This window comes from Peromyscus leucopus, chromosome 1 (assembly GCF_004664715.2).
Source record: "Peromyscus leucopus breed LL Stock chromosome 1, UCI_PerLeu_2.1, whole genome shotgun sequence".
Taxonomy (NCBI): Eukaryota; Metazoa; Chordata; class Mammalia; order Rodentia; family Cricetidae; genus Peromyscus; species Peromyscus leucopus.
Window position 1 is genome coordinate 145,018,556 of NC_051063.1, and position 16,754 is coordinate 145,035,309.

General features: G+C 48.1%; 1 protein-coding gene across 1 annotated transcript in view; it reads right to left on the reverse strand.

Annotated features, from left to right (window-relative positions):
• Igf1r (insulin like growth factor 1 receptor) overlaps positions 1-16,754 on the reverse strand; it is a 292,337-nt gene that overhangs the window by 51,004 nt on the left and 224,579 nt on the right. The window contains exons 4-8 of the mRNA XM_028872783.2: positions 16,351-16,502; positions 13,832-13,976; positions 5,231-5,445; positions 2,791-2,917; positions 1,034-1,272 (exon numbers count right to left, since the gene is read on the reverse strand). Coding sequence (XP_028728616.1) covers positions 1,034-1,272; positions 2,791-2,917; positions 5,231-5,445; positions 13,832-13,976; positions 16,351-16,502 — 878 coding nt within the window. The remainder of the gene's footprint in view (positions 1-1,033; positions 1,273-2,790; positions 2,918-5,230; positions 5,446-13,831; positions 13,977-16,350; positions 16,503-16,754) is intronic.

The following is a 16,754-nucleotide window of genomic DNA, read 5'->3' on the forward strand; positions in this document are numbered from 1 at the left end:
CTAGTCTGTAGTACTTTATGACACACTCCACACACTGTAACGGAATCTGTTCTCAAAGTGTTCACCAATGCTGTAGACTGGGTGTGCTCCTTACCCCACAAATCACTCTGCGGAAACCCTAGCCTTTGAGTGTTAGGGCTTTGCAAAGTGATTAGGTCATGAGGGTGGAGTTTTAATCAACAGAATTAACACTAACAAAAAGAAGGTCAGAGACTCCTGTGTGCACTCCTTCGGGCATGTGAGGACACATCAAACAGATCTCTACGAGCCAAGAAGTCGGCTCACACTAGACACAAAATGCCAACTCTTTGATCTTGGGCTTCCCAACCTCTAGAATGGTGAGAAGTATGTTTCTTTGCTTGGTAAGCCACTCAGTTTATGGGGTTTTCGTTGTAAGAGCCCAAATGTATTAAGAGAGTCATTATCTGTACAATGAAGTATATCTTTCTACCTCTTGTCTTTGCATATAAGCTCACATACATGTTTGCTTTTACCATTTCTGGGTTTTGCAGTTGGGGAACTAGAGCTTAAGCACATGAAGAGAAGATGAGGAGGGATCAGTCAATAGTCCATACTTGGATATCACAATGCGCTAAGCCTACTAGTTTTTTAGGCTTTATTTGCCTGAATAGGCTGATGGCCACAGAATAAAGATGGAAAACCAGTAAGCCGCTAGAGGCAGGTGGTGCACAGGTCAGCATCATTTTAGGTCCGGGAAGTCTGTATTAAAACCAATGAGAACAGCCACAGGGAGCTACATCCTGGGCATTCAGAAAGAAACCATCTTAAACCCTGGAGGACACGGGCTCATGAGCACAGGGCAGAGAGATGGATGCTTAAGATGGTACTGAGTCCAGAAAATGGCTCGGGAGAACTGAGTAAGGGGTTAGTGGTGAGAGGAACATAATACAGTGTGAAGCAGCAACAACAGGCATCTCATTGCTAGCCCTACGGCCATACCACGCCCACCTAAGGGGAGCAGGCTTATAAAAAGTCACGGGGTGGGGGTGGGGCTCGTCTGGTGCACAGATACCTGAAGCATTGGTGCGAATGTACAAGATTTCACTTTTGGCCCCACGGATATGGTCGTTTTCCACCATGGTGAGGGTCACAGCCTTGACATAGACAGCATACTGGGTCCAGGGCTTCAGCCCATGCAGTAAAATGCCAGGCTCCCCCTCCTTGTTGGGAGGTAGGTCCACATCCACCATGTTCCAGCTGTTGGAGCCACAGGCATCCTGCCCATCATATTCCGTAACATTTTTAAAGGGTCTGAAAGACAATCAAGGAAGGCCAGAGAATGTTGAAGGGCTCTGGCATCACAGCTCTCGAGAAACTCCCCAGGGGCTGGGCATGTCACACTGTCTAGAACAGGAATTCCAAGTAAAACTCATCATCAATTAGATCTCTATACAAGAATAAAATCAAGCATCTGGACTCGGAGCTCACCAGCTATGAACCACAGAACTGAACAAGCAGCCTCAGAGACAGCAAGTTCTATATTCACAGGGACTGAAAATGCTGCTCCTAAGACATGCAGATGCTGATTTTCTTCCTTCTGAATTGGAGCAGCTTTTTCTTTCTTTTTTTTTTTTTTTTTTTAAAAAAAACTAATAAGAAAAAAAACCAATCATGGCTGTTTAATGCAAACATTGGATACTGAGGAAGGATAACTTTGAACAAAATTAACTTCTTACAAAAAAAAAGGTTTCTAAAATATAAGATGATGATAGCTGGTTTTATTGCTTAAATATCTCATAATGTTCAAATATTTCATTTCCCAACTGTCTCAGAAAGTGGCATTAGTGAAACCACAGGTTAACATCACCTATGTCCTGGCAGCACTTTCAAAGAGAAGAGAGGCTTCTGCACAGATGCATGGTGGGTGGGGAGGGGGCCCTTCATTTATGAGATGAAAGGGCTGCTGGCCACTGGCTTCTGAAATTATATTACCCTGACCTGTGGGCAACCACAATGGGAGACGGCTGGGGTGCCCCATTCCTATTTCCCATGGGCTGTAACAGCTCCCAGGACCCTACATCTCGCAGTGGGGAAGGTACCAGCTGCAGCCATGGGCACCTTTTCTTCTTGCTTCCGGGAAGATGAGCACCTGGAAAATGGATGCCCATGTAGACTGCAGAACCACCCGGACACACAGGAGGCCAAGCAGGGTGATGGAATGCCCCTGAGAGCTGCAATGTGGAGCAAGTCATGTCTGCACAGGCAGGACAATGCTATCAGTATAGGGAAAGTCTTGGAAGGTCCTGGAAACTGCGGACACTGAGGCTGGTCCCGCTTCACTCTTCTTTCATGACCCAGAGCAGAGTCTAGGCAATAGGCAAGGCCACGCATGTATAAAGCAAATGGAAGATAGCAGACCAGTTCGGGGTAACCACAGTGAGAGCAGTGTATCTTACGGGGTATTTCGGGGACAGTGACTAAAACAGTATTTTAACCAAGTCTACATTATAGCTTATGACAGTTTGGATCCAATTCTCTTATAAGCCCTCTTTCCTTTCACTTGAACTTAATCAAACATCAAACCATCTAACACAGTGAAAAGCCTGAAGCTAACACTCTCCTGACTAGCTGTCACAGGTTGGGACAGCGTCATGTGACAACGAGAGAGGCCACATGATGATGAAGATGAAGTGGTCACCTGGCCCGATTCTTCAAAGGAAACCCACTGGTAGGTACCCTATTCAGCCAACTCATACAACAGCCAAAGGCCTAGTCATCTCCACCCTCAGGCTCCACACCGGAACGACAGGCACACACACAGAAACTCACGCCTCCTTGTAGTACACTGTGAAGCTGATGAGATCCCTGTAGTCCGGGGGCCGGTACCGGTGCCACGTTATGATGATGCGGTTCTTCGAGGTGGTGGTGGAGGTGAAACGGAGAACGTCGCTTTCACCTGGAACACGAAGGCACACCCGTGAGCGACAGAGATCCACACATCTCTGTGAAATCTGTGCACCCCTTCGCCCTTTCCTGAAGGTAGCTGTCCATGCTAAGCTCCGTCTGGATTTTGTAGGAAGCTTTCTTATTTTCCATCAAGAGTCCAAGCGTTTCTCCAGGGAGCTCCTGTGGGCTCATCTTTCACTTCAGTTCAGCTCACTGCACTGACCACCTGCCCAGGGATGGGGCAAGAACCCATCATTGTTTCTCAACCTATGAGAAGAGCCTCTTTAGTGAACAAGGTGGCCTTACCTTTCAGATCGCCCACAGTGTGCTGGCTGCTGAAGGGGATCTGGTTAAACAACAGCAAGCCTGTAGGTTGGCCAGAGAGGACAGCAAGTGCTTCCCAGATGTGGACCTTCAGTAGGCCACAAAAGGGAAGTTTCTCTTAGTCTGAACGTGACACCAGACTGGAAGGCTCTAAGACCTCCTTGGAGTGCTCTAGGAGGAAGGAGACCAGGTGGGCACCGACGTGGGCCAGCCTTGTGCTCTGCGGCAGGAGCACCCTGGCTGTGAGGCATGGGGAGGCACGGACCCTGTCCTCCTTTCAACACTACTCCAACTGCAAAGGTGGGGAACTGACTGTCAACGCTTTGCGGGACACCCAAGGCTCTCCAGCCAGCCGTACTTAGTCCCCAGACTGCCTGTTACTGTCACACTAACACGCTAAAGGCAAGCGACTGAGAACAACAGAACACTGAGAAATCCTCTGGGCACTGCAGGGCCTGCTCAAGTGTTGCCCGGAGAGAACCCTGACTGTGCTCCCGCAGGACCATGAACGGCTGCAGGTCAGGCTGGCTGCCTCAACGACGGGAGAAGTGCTCTGAGAGGCTCTGCTCACAGGCTTTTGCTACGGTCTTCATGGGGAAGGGGGTAGGGGCTCTGCAGGAAGGTGAAGGGACTGGCTAGGTACACACTTCCCACCTCTACAACTCTTCCCTAAATGCCTCCTGGGTCCCCGGGGTCTCAGATAAATCTGTATACTCAAAGGACAAAGCCAGCCCCACCTCTGTGCGTACATGTGACGAACGCTTGGTCATATGACTCCTTATTTTCCCACTGATGCTCCACAGTCAAAGACAGAGGGGCAAATAAAGCTTTAGCATTTTTGTTTTAGTGTGTGTGTGTGTGTGTGTGTGTGTGTGTGTGTGTGTGTGTGTGTGTGTGTTTAAACCAGGTCTTTTGGCCTACGTCCTCTGCGTGTGTTATGGTTGTGTAGCTTGGTGTTCCCGTGGGACTCGTAGCAGCGGGAATGGGGACTGTCTCTGACTCTTTTGCCTGCTTTTGGGACCCTACTCCTCATACTGAGTTGCCTCGTCCAGCCTCAGCATGAAGGGATGTGCCTAGTTTTATTATAATTTGACATACCATATATCCCTGGGAGGCCGGCCCTTTTCTGAAGGGAAATGAGGGGGAATGGATCTGGGGGAGAGAGGGCGTGGGGGACACACTGGGAGGAGAGGAGGGAGGGAGAGGAAACCGCACTACGGATGCAATATACGAGGGAGAATACATTTAAACAAAAACAAAACAGGGTCTTACTATGCAGCCCAAGCTCCCTTCAAATTTGCAGTCCTCCTGCCTCAGCCTGCTAAGTGCTGAGATTATAGGAGTACACCATCATGCCTGGCAGAGCCAACACACTTTTAAGGGTCTTTTCCATACAGGGCTGGAGGAGAAAGTCTGACTGACATTCCAGCCTGGGACCACATTTGGAGAACGGCTGGGCTAACATGCTGAACTCTAGCCCATGAGATCTTAAGGTGAAAACTATATCACCAGGACGTTATTACTAAATTGTCTAAAAATGTGAAAAGCTCTCTGGACTCAGGATGCGGGCTTGCTTCTCTTCAAGAGGACGCCAAGTGTGAAGGCCAGGAAACCCAAGAGGTGTACTGCAGTGGAGCCTCTACCCTGAGCCTTCTGCATCATGGGAGAGGGGGCAGAGCTGGCCTGTTCATAGGGCTGGAGTGGACTGGCGCTTTGACAAATACTGTTTGCTCACACTGAAAAGATATGTCACTGTGCACGCTCTAAGAACCTACGTGAATGTTTATGACCCTCAAACAGCGCTCAGGAGAACGTATCAGTGTGAACCTATCGGGCACCTGCGCACTACTAACTGTGAAGGCATATGCAGAGGACAGGTGTGGGCTAAGCCAGCTTTGACAGTCCAACGTGAAACCAAGAAGGAAGGGCCTGCCCATGAAAGCCACAGACTGTTATCTGGACTGTGGTAGCCACCGTGGTTTGGATGCTCGTCACTCACAGGAAGCTCGCTCCCCGTTGTTCCTGGTGTTGATGTCCCCTTTGCTCTGGCGGCCCTTTGTCCCTGTGACCTCCTCCATGCGGTAAATTTCAGAGACACACAGCTTGGGATTGAAAGCGAAGTACATCTTCCCTGACCTGATGGTCAGGTTCCGGTGGTTCCAGTCCCACAGCTGCTGCAAGTTCTGGTTGTCCAGGACATAGAAGGAGTAGTTCCTGGAAGCAGAGAAACCCGCATTAGCAACCCACTGTGCCCACGGCCCCCTCCAGCGACGCAGAACCTCTCGGGGGCATGTGTGGCTCCACACCAATAAGGGGCTTACTGACCAGGGTTATGTCAAGGCAGACAGTTACTGTGAACACCGGCAAAAAGATGAGCCAAGGACAGTGTTTTGAAATCAACAGGACACTAATTAACTTCATGACCTCTATTACCAACACACAAAGCTGCTCCCACCAAAGGATGCTCCTCGAACCATTCCCTAGAAACGCCTCCGGTTATTTTTCTCAGAGCCAGGTATGTACAATGTGCTTGAAATCAGCCTACAGGAGAACAGACATGCTCTGCTACTCAACCGGAACAGCTTACATACTCGAGGCAAAGACTGCCATTATCCCCGGGAATAAATCCTACCCATGCCCAATCAGCAGTGCACGATGGGATGGGAGACAGCCTGGCTGCTCCCTCTTCCACATTTGCCTCTCACGGCAAGAAGCCTTCATTTTCAGTCCCTGCAAGTACGGGAGAGGAGAAACACCCACACTAAGTGTTTTCTCAGGGATCTCCCATCAGGGTAGCAGGGGGCAGTGACTTAACAGAGGCTTTGTACATTTGGCACGCACACAGCTTGTTCTCACCCTCCCCCTACCTTTAAAGCTTCTGATACAGAGGACCAGAGTGGGCCAGGAACCTGGATTTCCGATGGGTGATGCTGACAGCAAAGGTCCCGGGCCCATTTAGAAAACCCGGAGTCTACCAGGCTTGGTGTGTGTGGCGCTGTCCCCACGGCCCACTTTCCACTAGTCCAGAGGGCATGGCCAAAGGGGAGGGGGGAGGCAGCTATCTTTGCCCTCCCTCCTGCCCCATCTAGGGGAGGGCAGAGAGCAAGAACTCCACTGGTGTGTCCACAGAAGGGTTCCCCAGCAGGTTTACCTCTGTCCCCGCCTCCCAATCTGCAGGCAGGGCCAGGAGATGGTCCGAGTCTCGGTTCAGTGAGAGGTCTGTTTCTCACGAGCCATGAGTCCTTTCTTCCCTGTTGCTTTCCCATCCGTAGTCCGACCGCCCCCCCCCAAGTCCCCTCCTCCGTGGGGGTTTCTCAACAAAGCTATTTCTAAGACCCACTCCCAGATTCAACAAACAGACAAGAAAGCTTTCCCTGCCAAGCCAGAAGCAGCCAAGACAAATTGGAGTCCCAAAGTCCTGCTCTGCCCCAAAGGCTGTGTCTGTGTCCACCAGGTACCTCTGTACCTGCTGAGGGTCCTCATCCAAACCTGAACTACTAACTAGGGGGTTCACCTTCAACCTGACCTCCACACACTAAGGCATGAGCTACAGACAGCTGCAATCTGCCTACCAAGCAGCCCTGGACACTTCCTAGAGAAACTCACCCTCCGGCTCAGAGGCCAGGACTCAGGACCAGAAAAGCCATGAGTTCAATGCATCATAATCCAGCGGCAGCTGCCTCAGTGCTACTAAGAGCACTGTGTATGCACTGGAGTATACTAGATGAAGTCCGAGTTCTCACTGGCTTTAAGAGTCCTTATGAAGGCCAGTGAGAGGACGACGTGGGCAAAGGCACTCACAGCATGTGCCAGGTGACCTGGACCCATGTGAAGGAAGACAACTAATTAATTGCACAAGGCCACCCTCTGACCTCTGCACACACACATCCCTCTTACATATATCATACACACACACACAACCAATAACAAGATAAAGTTATATTTAAAGAGTCCTCACACCCAGGAGCCAGAGCTCAAGTGAAATCCGCCCAGCCGAACTGAAGTCCCAAACCTCAGGGACCCTAACGCATGCTGAAGGGCAGGGTCTGTACATGCAGGGGCGCAGTGAACCAGCAACCCTTCCCCTTGGTAAATGTTTCCCTACCACGCTTGCGTCTTGCAGTAGGAACCTGAGACACTGGTCAAAGGAACCCAGATTGTCATACACAAGGCTGTGTGTCCTAGAGAAGTCCTGGGACACCTGTCAGCCAACTGCCATCCACAATGTTCACTTTTCTGGACCGTAGGGGGTGGAACTAAAGGACTGGTCCCTGACCCGTGGGATATTTTCAGGCTTTGAGCTCACCTCTAACCTCACTGGCCTGGCTGCTCCCAGGTCTGAGAATCCCAGGAGACCAAAAAAAAAAAAGTGTTTTTTGTTAGTGAAGATACCTCAAGTCCGGACGCAAGGGCCAATTAATCAGGTCAAACTTCCACTTCAATCTAGGCCAAGGCCTCTCAGTAAACTAATTTCACTAGCAGGAAACAGAACTGCACCAAAAATACCTTCCTTCTGAACAAAACATTCTTCTCCCCAGGGAGGAAGCATGAATCAGAAAGTAGGAATCTGACAAATGAGTGGCAGGCACACAGAAATTCAGAGTATTTGACTAATCACTTTGAAAAGCAAGATTATCTTTCTACAGTCAACACAAACTTTTTCTCTTTCAAGACTGTTGAGAAGGCTGGGAGCTGGAATAGCAGTATCAATAAAAACCCAGGCATGGTGGAGTCTGCAGACAGTAAACTATGAACCTTCAGCAAAGTAATAATAATCCAACTGTCTGGGAGTACCCTGCCACCGCGGAGCATGCTTCCCAGCCCCGGCTTGTGCCCTGCTTCCCAGAATCCCTCTACAATCAGGTGAGAATTAGGAGATGGTCCCAGGCGGAGATCGGTCTGCACACCTTCCAAACACTAATGTGCTCACAATGTCATCATTTTCTACAGGAAATGACGGGTTAAGGAAGGCACTCAGTAAATGTGATTTCATACATCGTTTCTCAGTTCACTGCCCCTTTACATTTACAGAATATTTTTAAAAACGGAATTGTTCATTTTTTTTTTTTTCCTGTGGCTCTTACAGGCTGTATGACACCCTGGGGTTTTCTTGAGATTGAAACCTCGGCTCTTAGCTTTGCCAATGCATTCATTCCCCTCTACCTGGATGAGTGTCACCTGCCAACATGTAGACCTCCTGGGGCAGCTGGTCACCTGTGAGGGCACTGTCACGTCATAACCACACAGCTTATACTGAGCTAGGATCTGTGGCCACTGTTTCTAGGCCAGCACCATTCTCTCCCTTCTGAGGGCTGCAGAGCTGAGTGACACCTAGTAGACTGCCAGGGACAGGGTGTAGAGTAGTCCAGGTAGGAACTGGAAATCAGGCCCAAGCACCCTCTCTACTGCGTATGAAGTGCCAACTCTGGGTGGTTTACTCAGCCTCTCTCTCTAGGACCGCAGTTTCTCAGCTGCCCATGGGAGGTGTCTTCTGGTCTCCTCTGGCCCTGAGACCAACTGGAAGAGTCGGATGAGCTAAATATAAAAGGATGCTGTGAGCTTTGAACCGCCTCACAAAGGTACAGGATGACCTTGCTACTCTCTGAAGTGTCAAAGCCCCACAGAACAAAGTCACAGAAAACACTCAAGCCCTGCACCTTGTTACATAGGGCTGAGCCTGAGGTCTCCAGCCTACACAGGGCCCCTCTGTCAAGCCCTTGGTGACACACTGGAAGAAAGCCTGCAGACATGCATACAACCAATACTGCCTGTTCATTTCCACAAGGAGACACTACCACTGCCCGTTGACAGCTGTCGCTAAAGGGCATCAGAAGCCACAACACCGAAGCTGTCACCAACACAGCCATTTGTACCATCACTCAACCCACCTGTAGAGTACTGGTCTACCTCACGTCCAAACTTACACCATCTACATAGGCTTAACGAGTATGGAAATATGCACCCAGGTACAACTAAACCAAGGACCACATAGATCCACAGACAAGGCTGTTTGTTGTGGAGTGCTTTTAAAAATAGCTTTGCTGGGGTATAATCTACCTTCCAAAATTGTACCCATTATAAATATACAGCTCCATGGGCTTCAGTAAATTTATTCAGATGCCCAACCACCATCTATCTAACCATCAAGATTCAGAACATTTGCATCAGGTCAAAGTGCCCCCCAACCCAAGCATCTCCCTGTCTCTTCACCCATGGTGCTACACGGACCGTGACCCAATCCTTTTGGTATTGAGCAGTAGCTTTCTGTGTATATTGTGCTTATCCATTCATTCACTGATGAACCCTCAAGTTATACCCAGCGGTCTACTTTGGTTAAGTATTATGAAAAAAGCTGCTATGAGCATTCACACACAAGATTTATATGTATGTTTTCACATCTGTAGGTAGAGCCTAGAATGGCCAGGCCACGTGATTAACTGTATGTATTTTAAAAGTCCCAAATGCATGCTAAAATGAGGCAATGTTAGGGTCTGTGGTGGTTTGAAAGAAAATGTCCCCCCCAAAGGGAGTGGCACAATTAGGAGGTTTGGCATTGCTGGAGGAAGTATATCACCATGAGAGTGGGGTTCCAGGTCCCTTTCTTTAAGCTTCACTCAGGGTGACAGTCAGTTGACTTGCTGTTGCCTGCAAGATGTAGGACTCTCAGCTCCAGCACCTCATCTGCCTACGCACTCCCATGCTCCCCTTCATGATCATATTGGACTGAACCTCTGAAAACCGTAAGCGAAGCCACCCTCAATTAAATGTTTCCTTTATAAGAGTGGCCAAGGTCATGGTGTCTCTTCACAGCAAGAGTAAACCCTAACTATGACAGGGTCTAGTCTCAGAGCTGCAAGGAAGCATTACAAAACACAGAGTCAGCAAAGTCAAGTGGAACAGGGTAGAGATGCCTAACCAGGCTAAGAACTCCAACTCTTCTCACCTGTCACCTTCTGTATCTTTGTTCTTTCAGAGACAACAATCCTTGGCAGCACCAAAGAACCTGAACTTTTAACTTACTTGACTGCCTTCAACAAACCCGTCTGAAGTAGAGAATTTTCCAGATAATGGAAATACTTTCCTCTTTTAGTCAAGGGAAAAACACCAACTCCCCCCCCCCCCCGCCCCAGAGGAAAAAATAAAAATCAAAAAACAATACCAAAACTTGACTTTTCTTTTTCAATCCCTCCCATTACCAAGGTTTTGCTAGAGACCAGGGTGGCAGGCGCTCATGCACTACAGGTCCAGGCTCTACCAATGCACGGCACCACCGCTTCTGAGAAAACCCCTGCTCTTCTGGGTATATCAGATGTGCATCCTTCTCTGTTACTGTCCACCTCTCACTGAACCCAAAGCTCATCACTTAGACTAGGCAGGCCAGCTGACTAGCCAGTTCTTGGGATCTGTCTGTCGCAGCTCACCACCTGGAGCCACACGTGTGTGCAGCTATATCCAACTACCTGGGGATGGGGATGAGGACTCGAACGTGGGGCGGTATGCTTGCCCAACAAGGGCTCTCAGCCACTGAGCCATCTCACCAACTCTCATGATTTTCTCATTATCTAAAGTTGGGATTATAGACACGTCACTTTCCAGAGTGAGTGATGGTTGAGACCTTCTAGACAAACCAAAGGGTCCTGCTGCTACCCGGGTACCGTTCTGTGGCTGCCCACCCTCATCTCTGTTCTGGTGGGATTCTGCCTCCCCTGTCGTCAGCTTGGAAATCAGCTTAGAGAAATGGCTGATGATGAACATGCATGACACAGGTTAAGAAGGCTCAGAAAGAAAACTCGGGAACTACACTCTAGGTAAAATACTTAGTATGTTCCCATGGGGGCTGCTCAGAAGGCTATGTGAGAGGGACTGCAGTGTTTTCTTGGACAGCTGAAGTTGAAGGATACCTTCATGGGGAATGTTCCTCTTTTCACCAAAACAAAAGGCTTCAGAATCCCCTGAACCAAATGGGAGCACTGATTTTTGTTCTCACTAGTCATAGAAGCTCAACAAATTCCTTCAAGAATGAGTTGAAGCAAGAATGCTTAAAAAAAAAAAATCAAAAGTGGCCTGGGGATACATACATAAGAATGATTATAGGATAAAAGTAGTCATTTCCAATCTTTGCCATGTATGTGCCAAAAGTATACAGAAATACTTAGGAAAAAACAGTCAAGCTTAAACCTGCAATTCTTCCTACCCCACGTTTACTGATTGATTTGGGGTAAGGTACAACCTGGTGAGGTACAGCAGGATTTCTCTTCCCCCATAACTGTAATGCATCACCCATTCTGGGAACACTGGGGAAAAGGTTATCTTGGCTTAAACGGACAGCACCCTGAAATTAAATGTCAGACAGCTCTCCTAACACTCCTCTCCTCAAAAGCCCCTGAGTTACCTAAATGACAGCCTCCACACCTGTGTGCGACAGCACCTCCTGGAATTCCACCGCCGCCCACCTCCCCAGTGCTGTTTGGAAGACAGGCCCAGGATGGCACTCCTTGCTGGCCTCTTCCTGACTGTCTCTGCTGTGGTGCTTCTCCAGTTCCAGGAGGCTGTCTTCATGGCGGGGTCTCCTCAGGAGCCTGTCTGACCCTCTCCCCGCCAGATTCTTCCTTCGGATGCCCAGAGCACGTTCTTTTCTTTCCCCTGGGGCACTTTACAAGCTGTGCTTTACACCGCCTGCATTCGTCTGTTCACCACAACCCCCTCTTTCCTTTATTGAATAAAGGATGAAGAAGGGAAGGGGCTGAGCCTGGTCTGTCCAAGGAGAGAGGTGAGTTGTTGCTACAGACAGACAGACAGAGCTTGGGAGTTGATCACAGGAGGAGAAGACAAGGCAGACCAGAGAAAGCAACTACTAAAGACTACCGAAAGCTACTTCTTAAGACTACTAAAGCTACTACCAAAGGCTACTGAGGAGTCTCAAGTGTCCTAGCCAGATACAACCTCTAAGCAGCAGCCTCCACGCCTCCCCTGCCCGCCCCTCCCTGCTAAAATGCCTACAGCAGGGCAGGACCCTACGCTTTCCAGAGAAGCTTCCCCAAACACAAGCATCCTTAGCAGGATTAGGCTGGGACTTCACATGCAAGTTTCAAATAACGAAAGATACACTATAAATATTCTTGGAAATAAAAACCAGCCTTCAATTTTCTGCTACATCTAAGTGCATGGTCCTTTTAGTTAACTCATAATGGTAAGATAATCACACCACATAATAATCCTAATAAAAATAATCAAAGCCTCCTCTCCACGTTCAATGCCTATCACTCACTCGGTCTCAGAAACAGGAGGGAGGGGAGTGTGTGTGTGAGTGTGTGTGTGTGTGTGTGTGTGTGTGTGTGTGTGTGTGTGTGTGTGTGTGTGTATGGGGTGTATATCCTTAAGAAACTAGCAATCTGACAGCTACTAATCTGCCAAAGAAAAAGTGCTTACTGATGCCAGGGATTCCAGAACACAGATCTACTAGGGGTAAATAATGAAGCAAGACCAAACTCCAGTTCATTTTAAAACTGAACACAACAAACAATGAACTAACAGCGATCATGGCCTCACATAGGTAGAGCCCCAGGACTGACTGGGACACTCTGGGCTGGGCGCCTGGCACCTGCCTTGGATTTTTGAGTTGGAAAATGTTTTTCTGAAGCTTCCCTGTTCCCAGTGGAAAGACAGTGTGCTTTTCAAAGATGGGGTGAGCAGCTCACTCTCTGGCTATATCAAGGGATAGAATTTAGGACAGAGTTGGTCTGAGAAAAACTGGAGGCTACAAAGACACCCTCACACTAGAATCTTATCCAGACATACTAGCAAGGACAAATATTCCAGGATCTTCCCATCACTTTTTTCCTGAAGGAGTTTATTTCTTCATTGATTCATTTATAAAATTTCAAAGCATTAACTTAAGAGCCACACCAGCGCTGTATTTCACGTACAAAGGAGCCAGCAAAGGCACACACAGGCTGGAGAGAGGCTGTGAACACATGCAGGAAACACCAGCTTCTATCCTTTGCTGAGAAACCCACGGTTGCTTTAAAACCCAGCTCGTAAATCATTTTTGTGCAGAAGGCAAAGTTTCTATCAATAATACAAATCCCGTAAGCTAGTCAATAAACAAATGCTGTAAGTTAATCAACACACAACACACAAGCTCAGCAAGTTGAAATATCTTTATAATAAAATGAACGGTCCATACTTGGCAAGTCTTTATGCTTCTCTATCTGAGAAGGAGAAGGCTCAGATGGTCAAGCAGTTGCTGAACAAGCATGAGGACCCAAGTTCCATCCCCAGAATACACATAAGATGCACCTGGAATCCCAACACCTGGGAGGTGGGGCCAGGACGTCTCAGGTTCATTGTCCAGTTAGTCTAATCAAACTGGTGAGCTCCAAGTTCAGTGAGAGACAGTCTCAAAAATAAGATGAAGAATGATTGAGAAAGACACCCGATGTCTCTTCGAACCCCTACAGGCACAAATGTACACATGTACATATATACTCATACACACACACACACACACACACACACACACACGAGCATATGCACACTATTAAAATATTAAAAGAAGAAGCACACCCCATTTCCTAAAAGGAGAATGTAGAGTATTTACCCTTCTAGCTGCTCCTCTCCTAAGATTAGACGGAGGTTCTTCAGGAAGGACAAGGAGACCAAAGCGTGGGAATGGCGGATCTTCACATAGCCAGTCACCACCTCGATGAGCCCCATGAAGTTCTCCAGTTCTGAGGCAATGTTATCTAGAGGAAGAGGAGTCTGTGTCAGCAAGAGTTCCTCTGGTCAGGTGGCATATTGTGGTTGGATTCAGACACACAGGTATGCAGGGAGATGCAAAGTGGGTCTTGTTGGAGGGAGCTTGGTGAGAAAGTTGGCACAGGACCAGGCGTCCCTGTCAAGCACACAGTCTCCACGTTCCACAGGCACGCTGGGAAGGGGCCTCTGAGGTGGGAAAGCAGACTTCTAGGAGGCTGGATATTGCAGCTGCCAAGCTGATTAACAGAACGTGAAATCAGAAATGCCAGGCTGCTAATTAGCCCCAGCTGACAAACTGAGGGAACGTCTTTTAAATATGCTCCACGACAAGCAGGCCCGCTTCCACAGTGCCATGACAGGACCACGCAAACCTTTTCCAGTCTCGGGAGGAACAGCCTTTGCTGTACCTGGAGTTGCTAAGATTTGGGGATCTATATTTAAAGACAACAGCCAAGGTTGGAGAAAACACATTCCAATACTACAGCAAGGATGGCTGCAGGCAGCCGTTCCTTTCATCTTTTTCCAGCACTGAGACAGGGTTTCTTGTATCCTAGGCTGGCCTCGAACCATGTAGTTGAAGATGACCTTGGACTCCTGATCTTCTTGCCTCCCCTCCCTGAGCATCTATACCTGGCCTGCTTCAAGTTGTCTGTATGTTTAAATCGTTTCTGTATCACTAAGTATTTTACTCTACTCACAATTACTTTTGTAACCAGAGAACAGCCACCAAAAGTTGCTAATACAGAAACCATGTGTTTTCTTTCATCACGTTTACCCACCTTTCACACAGTACATAAGAAACATAGACTTCAGTTCAGCTCATGACAAAGTTCTGAGACTAATAAATCAGACAAAGTCCACCGAACGGGATTTTACTGTATGTGATTTGTGAAGGTTGATTCAGGTTCTACTTTGGTTTGATTCAAATAAAAGGATAGAGGACAAAGCCGTACACTCAGTGGCTAAGGGGAACTCAACCTGGAAAGAAGAGGAGAGGCAGCAGCTAATTCTGTGTGTTCTGTTCCCCAAGAACTGACCTAGGACCTCAGTGTGTGTAAGGCAAGGGCTCTGGCTGGCCTGGAACTCACTCTGTAGTTGACCTTGAACTCCCAGAGATCTGCCTGCCTCTGTCTGCCTCTGCCTCCCTAGTGCTGGGATCAAAGGCGTGTGCCACCATGCCCGGCAGGTAATACTTCTTCATGGACTTGAATTTACCAGTCACATTTACCTCCCATGACAGGACAGGAAGGTATGAAACAACAGGGCTTCTGCATTTTAAAAGGCATATCCCAGGGATAAAATTAATAAGTCACTTTTCCTCTCAAACAGTGAAAGACTTTCTTCCCCTGAAGATTTACCAGTACAGTTTAAGATAATAAAAATTCTTCTGCCTGTAGTAGTCTACCTAGAAACTCATAGTTCCTCAACCCAGTGGCCCCAGTGGCAGAGAACTGAAGGAAGAACATCTAGGAGACTTTCTTTGCCAATCAAAGACTAGAGAGGAGAAGTCAGGAAGTGGAGGTGCACATCTTTAACCCCAGCACTAGAGAGGCAGAAGCAGGCAGACCTCTGTGAGTTTGAGGCCAGCTTGTTCTACAGAGCGAGTTCCAGGACAGCTAGAGCCTTTATATAGAAAAACCCTGTCTTGAAAAACCACTCCCCTAACAAAAATAAAAACCCTAAAACAAAAGAAAAAAAAAAAAAAAGACCAGAGAGGAGAAGATTTCAGGGTTATGCTGCCACTGATGGGAAATACTGTTCATAAACGCAATTGTGAAGCAGTGTACCAGGAGCATCGCCCATATTCTAAGTGAAAGGGCAGTCTACAGGGCTCAGTCTGAAGCTTGAGTGGTGGATGGTACATCTTTGTGGCTCTCAGAAGTAAACCAGGAGATCCACCATTCTTTAGGACTTCCTAAAAACTCACCCTAGTCAATCCTTCCCTTTGCCTAGGCTCCTCAACAGAGGCAAGTAACCTTGGGCTTACAGATGTGCGGACTCAGCGGCAGCTAGGGTGAGCTGACTCACGGGTCTGATCCGTCAATGTCTGCTGAGGTTTGTGTGTGTGTGTGTGTGTGTGTGTCAGGATGGGCCTCTCCTGCGTAAGATGTGACTAACAAAAAGATGAGGGCTGATCCTCTTTACAGGAATAAACGCTGGGCTCGTGGCTCAAACACAGGCTGCCATTCAATCTGGATTTTATCTTTCAGGGAAATTCACAGGAGAGACGTCACACAAGAGGCTTACTTATAGCCCACGCTGTTTTTCTAAGCCTGTATTTTGGTTGTGACTAAGGGATAGAGCATCAGTGCAAGCAAACCCAGAGATCCAGCCACTGGTCTGGTGGGGTGGAATACTTACTGCCCCGTCGGATATTAATGAGCAAATTGCCCTTCAAGATGGTGCATCCTTGGAGCATCTGAGCCGACGTCACCGAATCGATGGTTTTCGTTTTCTTTTCTTCGTCACCACAGACTTTGGGGCAGGGGCCTTCACAGGGGATGCAGTACATGCTGTTGAAGATAAAGAGTGGACCAGAACCACAGAATTGAGTTGATCTTCTTACACAACAACAAACACAAAAGAACCAGGAAAGTAAGAAGGCTTTCTGTTATTACAGCAGCATTTCAGGAAGGAACTGTTCTGAAGCATCCAAATGATCACACATTAGTATCTCCTCCACAGGTCTACCCCAGGGCAAGCCGTGCAAGCTGCAACCACAAGGAGGGAACACATACCAGGGGGGAGGAAAGCATGTTGCTTGT